Source organism: Mizuhopecten yessoensis, unplaced genomic scaffold, assembly GCF_002113885.1.
Source record: "Mizuhopecten yessoensis strain PY_sf001 unplaced genomic scaffold, ASM211388v2 scaffold10343, whole genome shotgun sequence".
Classification (NCBI taxonomy): domain Eukaryota; kingdom Metazoa; phylum Mollusca; class Bivalvia; order Pectinida; family Pectinidae; genus Mizuhopecten; species Mizuhopecten yessoensis.
In genome coordinates this window covers 439,751-449,466 of record NW_018408499.1, presented here as the reverse complement: position 1 = coordinate 449,466, position 9,716 = coordinate 439,751, and the positions used below count along the sequence as shown (strand labels likewise).

The 9,716-nt window shown below is 38.6% G+C and overlaps 1 protein-coding gene and 1 long non-coding RNA gene across 9 annotated transcripts in view; one reads left to right on the top strand and one right to left on the bottom strand.

The window, feature by feature from the left end:
- The first annotated feature begins 398 nt into the window (after positions 1-398).
- LOC110460264 lies at positions 399-7,831 on the top strand. 2 transcript variants are annotated; one of them, XR_002463992.1, is made up of 3 exons: positions 399-408; positions 554-623; positions 1,069-7,831. It is a non-coding gene; the product is annotated as an uncharacterized LOC110460264 (long non-coding RNA). The 2 variants fall into 2 exon arrangements; XR_002463991.1 differs by lacking the exon at positions 399-408 and adding an exon at positions 417-454.
- LOC110460262 (wiskott-Aldrich syndrome protein family member 2-like) overlaps positions 4,013-9,716 on the bottom strand; it is a 47,949-nt gene continuing 42,245 nt past the window's right edge. For all 7 annotated transcript variants that reach the window (XM_021513084.1, XM_021513083.1, XM_021513085.1 and 4 more), the window contains one exon: positions 4,013-9,127. In XM_021513084.1, coding sequence (XP_021368759.1) covers positions 8,949-9,127 — 179 coding nt within the window. In that variant the 3' untranslated portion in view covers positions 4,013-8,948. The remainder of the gene's footprint in view (positions 9,128-9,716) is intronic.

Sequence of the window (9,716 nt, the reverse complement as noted above, 5' to 3'; positions counted from 1 at the left end):
CTCACAGAAAATTACAGCCCTGGAGTAAGTCACTAATCTCTCTCAGTATATCCCTACATGAGATCTGTTAATCTCTCAATAGTATGACGTCACTTCAACAATACAATGACGTCACGTCAACAATCCATCAACGTCAACCCTGAATTTAGCATGTAATGTTATCATTACATTGTGTATATGATACACAATGGGAGAACAGGGTAAGAGAAAAAGAATCATTCACTCCCTTGGGGGTGAGATAGGGGAATCTCAGCCCTCGGGGGGAAAAAAAGTTGCCGAACACTCAGCAAAGCCTCCTGTTTCGCATCTTAAGAACCACCCCCCCCCCCCCCCCCCCCCCCTTCTCGGGTTGTGATTCCCCTATCTCACCCCCTATTAATCTCTCTCAAAGAAAATTACAGCCCTGGAGTGACTTAAGTCACTTATCTCTCTCACAGAAAATTACAGCCCTGGAGTGACTTATCACCCTCAGTATATCACCACATGAGATATGTCTGTCTGTCTGTCTCCATGTACAATTGTTACATGATGATCAATTTTGTGTATCTTTCAGTAATTGGATGAGAAACATGATTGGTAAAATGGACTTCAGCATGTTAGAGATGAAGTTATTCATGTGTAAGGTAAGTGTAGCAGCATTTTGATATTTCCTGCAAAATTAAAATTTAGGAAGATTGTTGATTCACTAATGTGTTTGTTTGCATATCAGTGTGACAGGTTTGTTGTTAGAAAAATAATGTGATATAAAGCAAAACATGGCATTATAGCAGATGTGATTTTCTTATTTATTTTTCAGGCATCAAATCCTTAAATGACATTCTAATTTGAAGTTGAAGTCATGACTTTGTGCATAGAAAATCATTAAATCAAAATATTGATTACTTGATGTGTTTTTCCTTGATAATGAAAATACATTAATTATCAATTTGCTTATCTTTTTGAAAAATAAAAATTTGAAGTGCTTGTAGTTTCTGATCATATAATCTTGATTCAATATGTGTCATCACAACTGAATACAAGACATACTGCGTATAAGGTGTCAATTTATACAGATTCTGTTTGTTGTAGAAACTGTGGGAGTGCAATGTTGACCACGACACCAACAAAATCTCTATAGACCAGCTATGTGTGGAGCTTAGGGCGGGAGGGGTCAGTCTAACACACGAGACAGAGGTCCGAGACAAACTCTCACATCTGGATGCACTTGACCTCCTCGACTTCCTCACCTACATCCCTCTTTTTATCATGATACACCAGTCTGTTGTGGACAACCCTCTAGACGATACTCGCAACAAGTAAATCACTCTAGATAACAAATTCATAAGCTTTCATCGGACACTAAAATAGCATTAAAATTTAACACATGACAAATGAAGGTCACCTACCACTAGGTCACTAGTAAGAGTCACCTGTCACTTGGTAACTAGCGTGAGTCATCTGCCACTCATGGACAAGGGTGGGCCACCTGCCACTTGGGAACTAGTGAAAGTCACCTGTCACGTAGGGACTAGTGAAAGTCACCTGCCACTCACGGACAAGTGTGGGTCACCTACCACTCTGAATCTTGTGTGGTTACCAGCTACTCGGGAACTAGCAATTCACCGGCCTCTGGGTAACTAGCGAGAGTCACCTGCCACTCAAGGATAGGTGTGGGTCACCTACCACTCATGGACAAGTGAGAGTCATCTGCCACTCATGGAGAGGTGTGGGCCATCTGCCACAAGTGTAAGTTACCTGTCACTCAGGATCTAGTGTGGGTCACCTGCCACTTGGGAACAAGTAAGAATCACCTGCCTCTTGGGAACTAGTGAGTCACCTGCTACTCAGGGATAAGTGAGAGTCACTTGCCACTCAGGGACAAGTGTGGGTCACCTGCCACTCAGGGACAAGTGTGGGTCACCTGCCACTCAGGGATAGGTGAGAGTCACTTGTCACCCAGGGACAAGTGTGGGTCACCTGCCATTCAGGGATAAGTGAGAGTCACTTGCCACGCAGGGACAAGTGTGGGTCATCTGCCACTTGGGAACAAGTAAGAATCACCTGCCTCTTGGGAACTAGTGAGTCACCTGCCACTCAGGGACAAGTGAGAGTCACTTGCCAAGCAGGGACAAGTGTGGGTCACCTGCCTCTCGGGAAGTAGTGAGGGTCACGTACCACTAGGGAACTAGTGCAAGTCACCTGCTACTCAGGGATAAGTAAGAGTCATCTGCCACTAGGGAACTAGTGCGAGTCACCTGCTACTCAGGGACAAGTGTGGGTCATCTGCCACTTGGGAAATAGTGAAACAGTTGAGGGTGGCAGTAATTAGGTACTCAGGACAAGTGTTTGGAAGCTTACATTCAGGAGCAGAAATGGTCCTCTGGTACATTCAGCAAGACATCGCAGTCTATGTTTGAATTATGAGATGATCTGCTTTAAGAACTGAACAAATTAAAGCTTCAGATCTTTGTGTATAGTGTTGTAGTCAATGGATATTGTCACTACCTTAATTTGTGATTGTGCTAAAGACAGAACACAATTACACTCTAGCATGGTGGGCTGCAATTAACCATGAAAATGTTGTTTAAAGTGATGGAGCTTGTCCACTGGTCACATGGGATCCTTGAGGAAGATAACTGGCTACCGTCAGCCAAGTGCCCTAGACAGTATCCAAGCAAGTTTACATAGTCAGGGCAATGTTGTTAGTTTAACAAGTCTTGCAACGAGACCAACTTTTAAGAGAATATCTTTAAGGATGAAGAAACCTGTGCTGTGGAAGTATAGAGATAGAATCATTCATGTTTAATTAATGCAGCTTAGGTCAAGTGGTCAAAGTATCGCATTTAGATGGGTACAGAACCAATGTGTAGACAATCAGTGCTTGTGAGAAAATTGGTTGATTTAAATTTGATTGTAATATAAATACAGATGTTTATTAATTAACCACAGTTCCATTTTATAAAAGGATGGTAGTTGATAGTAGTGTGATGAAATGTACAATACCTGGTAGATGACCAGTATCAGAATGCATGTAGTTTATAAGCCGTGATATTTTATCAATAATCTGTGATATGTACCTGGTAGATTCCTGGTAGTTTTCATTGAATCCTGTATGAGGTGAAAGTTGATTGAATGTAGACTGAATAAGTTTGAAATATTATAGTTGGCTTGACTCCAAGTGTGTTTGAAACACATCTATTTCTATGAGAGCAATGTGAACATTCACCAGTTGTGAAATGAGATTTTGTAGTAATCTCTGGTGAAAGCAATATACATCCATGGGACCAACACATGAACTGTCTGGTATCACTATGAGTAATATATACAATCCCGGTTGAGTTCCAATGGACATTTACACATTAGTCGTCTCCCTTTGTCAGTTCCTGCAAACTATCATATGAATTGTATGTAGACCTCTGAGCAGTAAATGTTTGTGTAGTTAAGACATATTGCTTAATCTTCTTAGGGTTTCTTTATTTCAACCATTTCATACAGGAAAATTGTTTTGTATTCATTTAGCTGTCTTTGTAAACAGTAGTTTCAAACAATGTCAGACAGATAAACTTACATGACCACAATCCTTCTCCAAGGAGATATTCTTACATTCACATATATATACATTTTTGAATAAATTTGTATGTTCATACAGTACCAAAATCTTGTTTTATTGCATTCCCTCAAAACTATTACTGGTGGTTATCTCCGTAACTTAATTCTGTACAAAAAAAAAAAATCCTCGCATGAATTTTCTAGGAATTTTGAGTGAAAAAATTAGCAGATAAAAACATTAGAAAGGGAAACATCTGAAACGAGGATAACTTGTCAGTGTAAGAGTGTGACTTAAGGTAGGACAGTCAAACAGTTGTCAAACCGTTCATGTCTGCTGTTGTGAGTGTTTGTCCAGAATTGTGACCTGTAGCTAGAATATAGAGACACAGTTTTACAAGCTTGTAAGGCCTCTGTTGTAGGGTAAATGGTTTGATTACCTTGTACATGGTGACATAGCTTCACAAAGACAACAAACACACACAAATTGTTATGATGTGAAGCCAGACTTTATTGCCTAAATACAGCAGGATGGTGCGTTAGTCAGCACCATGTATGGTTATGTACAGGATGGGTACAACAGATAACTATACAGATACTGTACACAGGTGGAGGTCACAATACACAGACATGGAGCAAACCTAGAACACCGTAGCACTTTATGGCCCAACGCCCAGTCAATTTGGTGTACTAGTGTAACATAGAGAACACTCTGCATAATGCTGACTTTACCACTTCAATACAGAAACATAGATAGATACATTCAAATTTATTATGCTTAATTTTCTGTCAAATAGTTTCATGTCACTTGAGCTTTTCCTTTAATTCAAAAAAGGAAAGGACATAGAAGAGAACCGCCGCTTACAAAACTTCAAAACTGGTTCATAATATTGAGAAAAAAACGCTTATTAAATTTTAAATAACGACATGAACAGCAAATCGTTTTTGTTAGGAAAAGAAAGGTAGACTTTTCTCAGATGGTTTTACATGTAACAATTAGAGACTGGTTAAGTGAAGAACATACAAGAAGCTCTATAAATATGCGTATTTACAATGACACAGTGCCCAGCACACTAGACAGCACCTTGTAACATACATCACATCTGTATCTCTTTGGTAATGGATACATACAGAACTTTTTAATTTACACAGGGCCTTGACAGTTCCATCCAGTCTTGTATAATAAAGGAAAATATTTGTAGTTGGAAATTTGATGTTAAAATACAAGCCCCTGTATTAAATGATAATTGTCAGGAGGATCAACTGTTACCAACCATTTCCCTTCCATTGTTATGCTGTGACAGATATTAAAGATTCAAACAGGGCTGAAATGCTTTACTTTTAGCTAAGGGGAGACAACTGTAGTTGTAAGTTGTATCGCACAGAAATCGTGAAGACACCTTCATCCCAGACTGTTAAATTTGATCTTGATAATTCTCTAGTTTAAATCTACTTCATATATGTCTATAGTTCTGTCAATTATATCTTAAAGATATATAATATATAATAGTTAACTCCTTCTTCAAAATGTGAATAATTGTACTAAAAATCCCATAACAGTTCATAATATCCGACGCCCCTGTTGTAACTTATGTTGGCTTCATTGTTTTATTTCTTATTTAAAGCTCAAGTCTTTGGAAATGGATACCTAGATGGTCATGTTTCAGCACAGATAATGAAGTTTAAGTAGCATAAGTGAACCACTTTGGATATATCGTGTTGTAATAACGGAATGAAACCTGAACTATAAAGGAACACAGAATAGGGAAATAAAAGGGGACGCAATACATATCTGACTACACAATGTTGGAAATAGTAATATCAACAGTTGTATGTAACACTGTATGATCCTTCCCCCCCCCTAACACTGTATGATCCTTCCACCCCTACACTGTATGATCCTTCCCCCCCTAACACTGTATGATCCTTCCACCCCTAACACTGTATGATCCTTCCCCCCCCTAACACTGTATGATCCTTCCCCCCCTAACACTGTATGATCCTTCTACCCCTACACTGTATGATCCTTCCCCCCCTAACACTGTATGATCCTTCCACCCCTAACACTGTATGATCCTTCCACCCCTACGGTGTTACAAGTAAATCCAGATCACTGAGGGCCTGTGAGTGACAGGAAGGATTAACCTTGTAGATAATAGCAAGAATGAAATGTTGTATATATATCGCCACACATGCATAACATACAAAAATCACTAAGAGAGATGTATCAGGCACGCTACAATTGTAATACACTGTAAACTTGGTTAAATAGAGGCTCTGATGTGTAACGTACTTGCCATCCCTTAGTGGACATCATGGACTGTTCCTCCATTGATATTGGCCAGCCAAATATAATCTGTAGGGAATGGCAGATCATAAATAGTAAGTAACAAAATAATGAGAAACCAGAAACCATAGTAGCAATAATTAATTAATGTGATGTACAAGTAGGCAATGTACACCGATTTATACTTCATACCACTCACAACATTCATTCTCAAAATATACATATGTCCAAATATTGATTCAAGTTGGTTCTATCATTGTAAATCTGTAGAATACACATCATATATTACCTACCAGGTATCGGTACCATACATATATATATGTGTTCTGTAGTTACAGTAAAAAGTCCTGTTGTTTTCTCCGTGTATAAAACTACAGAGTATATTAAATGGTTACAGATAAACTCCAGTACATACAGTCAGCCTAGGCCAATACATATTGATCCCTCAACATACACACATTATTTACTGTATATTTATAAGGGTTGAAAATAGAAGATTATTCGTAAAAATACTGTGTAGATTTTATAGCCTAATAAGGGTGCAGAGTACATGTCATCCTCAATTAAGTCTTTTCTAGATTCTTCCGTTATTAATATGGTATTACAGTCGGTATTAATTACTGGTATGCCGAAAATTCTCGATTTAAGATTATTTTACGGATAAAAAAGAAATAAAGGAACATTGAGCTTATAATCTAAGCAGGAGAATGTTTACTGGTGAAAATAGCACCCTTACTAGGATATATTGACCACTCTGGCCTGTGTGATGATCTGGTTATGTAGTACCGGGATAGACAATCACCACAACAAACCCTCACTTACACAATATTGCACGAATCTTTACATATGTCTACATGCACTCTTATCTATTTACAATCGTTAATACGGTAATAAAGATGAAATTACAAAAACTGGAGGAAATACTTTTCCAACACGCATACCTGAATTTTTCTCCTACAACTGACACTGAAAATTTTGTGTCAAATGGAGGTGGCTTTGCATGATATAAAGAAATAATAAATGGAGGTAAATACTTTGGATTCCCACAGCATGATTCCTCAATGTTGTTCTTGAATAGACCATAAAAAATTTGTTTCCAAAACAATTACAATGACTACTACAAACATTAATTGACGTTAAACAATGCTTGTATTTGTCAGAGGTTGATCTCATGCTGAAATGAGAATCTATGAAATTTCAGGAAACGGGAAGACCAAGATCTCACCAGCAGCTTACACCAAGTCACGTGAATGTACCACAGAGCAGAAATGCCTTGTGAAAGTGTGACATACAACAAAAAATTCTGAGATATATCAAAAAACCTTGTACCGTTATTTTTTAAGATGGTTTTCAAACTGAGCCCGTCTGCCTAGGACAATGAAATTTCTAACTCAGAAACATCTAAACATGTTTATCTCCCCTACACAACGGGACAGTTAATGGTCTGGCTCCATCACTAGTACTTTTATGACCAAATCACCAGAAATGTTTGTTGAGACGTGTACATGTATTTCAATAGATATATCTCCTTTTGTGTACAGAAATCCAGGCCAGTGACTAGAGACAAGCATGCAAGACACTTGTCATTTCAATTATTTCCCCTGGGGTACAGGCAAGTCATTTCCCCTGGGGTACAGGTAAGTCATTCCAGACAAGTCTTGGACACACTTATCATTACTTATACCGAGCTATTTCCCCTTGTATACACTGCCCAGTCACTAGAGGCACTTTGTTACTTGGAGTAACTTCCCTTGGAATTATCTCCCCTTAGATATTTTCTTCTGCACATGGATGATGAGGAGACTGTGTTAAATTTTTCGTTACCAATACAGAGCTATCTCCTGTCAGTGTAGTACAACAAGTTCAGTGAGATGTTTCAGAGAGTTGTTTGTCATAAATGGTTCAGTTATTTTTCTGGTGTACTCTGGCCAGTAACTAAACACAAGTCTGGGAGACACTTGTCAGTACTTGTACAGAGTTATTTCCCCTGATGTTCTCTGGCCAGTAACTAAACACAAGTCTGGGAGACACTTGTCAGTACTTGTACAGCGTTATTTCCCCTGATGTACTCTGGCCAGTAACTAAACACAAGTCTGGGAAACATTTGTCAGTACTTGTACAGAGTTATTTCCCCTGATGTACTCTGGCCAGTAACTAGACACAAGTCACGGAGACACTTGTCAGTACTTGTACAGAGTTATTTCCCCTGATGTACTCTGGCCAGTTACTAAACACAAGTCACGGAGACACTTGTCAGTATTTTTACGGCGTTATTTCCCCTGGTGTACTCTGGCCAGTAACTAGACCCAAGTCTGGGAGATATTTTTTTGTTATTTCTACAGAGACATCTCCCTTGGTTTACAGAGTGTGGGAGACACTTATACTTTTAAGAAAAGTTTGCAACCTTACAGACACCCAAGATACTAGTCAGTTCTATGACAATTAAAGCAGGGGAAACCCATATGAGAATTATGTTAGCCCTGTATAGGTCACAGATAGGGTAAAATATTGCAGGATCTTACACTAGTTTATTATACTAGGATCCTAAACACCGCTGATAAAACATGTCAACATGTTTTCGATTAATGATATAAATGAGGATTAGTACAGTATCATATATAATTATATATATATAACAATTTTCAAATCTGAATAATTAAAATTATTACAAGCAAAACGTTATGTAAAAAGTATAGTATGTTTATAGCTTGTGTGTATAAAACTATTTCTATGGCAACAACAGCCATACAGGGCCTGCTGAGGATAAGTAGTAGCTATTTCGCCGCTCTAAGTATAGTCATCAGGTCACTCTGCATCTTTCAGCTCTTAGTACAATTGTCTTGTCACTCCGTTTCTTGCCGTTCTAAGTAGAGTCCTCTGGTCACTCATGCGTAAGCACAGAATATGTACCTGAAGTACACTCGACCACAAACAGGCTATGCTTTATCCCTAAGGGTTAGGGATATAAACAACACATTCCAAACCAGTCTGTTCCGAAGTCAATCAGAACTCCCCACGAAACCTTCTAGACAGCCCTTACACAATCCTGGTTAATAATGCAAGCTTAAGGATTATATGCCTCATTGACCAATCACATTCTGGGTATAATGTATCCATAGTAACACGTGATGACCAATCAATTCCATTCCTCCTCTGAAGATCCATCCTCACTCTCTGTGTCACTTGCCTCCAAGGCTTTGCGTCTAACCTCAAATGCCCTGTTCATGATGGAATGCACATCAAAGCGTCCGGTGGGTGTTCTCTTCTCTTCCTCCTGCTTCTTACGATCCTCCACCTTCCTTAGCTGACTGTACACTGTAACACAAACAATGGTATAAGTTACCAATCTTCTCACATATCTAATAATATCTAATTCAGAAAAGAAGATGCTAAATCCCTGTTATGTTCAGTGATGGTGCCTGACGTTAACTTGATCATGACATCACAACAAAGTGATATTTGTGCTGCTGTTACACTGTCGATACAAGATTCAATGTTGGTTGGTATGAACTTCAACTCATTACGCTTTAAATGTCAGCCGGCACATATGAACTTAAATAAGCTGAAACTGTCAGTGTTGGCCTGTAAGTGTGAACTTAAATAAGTTACAACCATCATTGTCTGCCTGTATGAGTGAACTGAAACTAGAACTTTATGCCTGCCACAGGTACAAATACCACCGTTCGATAATTGAAGTTTTTTTTGGTTTTTTTGTCAAGAACCATTTGACAAACCTGTTAGCACAAACAGATTCCCAGGTTACAATAAACAAAAATAATACACTGGTGCAAATGGGATGACCCTAAGAGCTATATATCACTCCCCAAAAGGATCAATAAAGTCTGGTCCCTCGAAATTGACTCATACCTGTAAGGCCCATATAATTTACATATCGGTTTGTCTT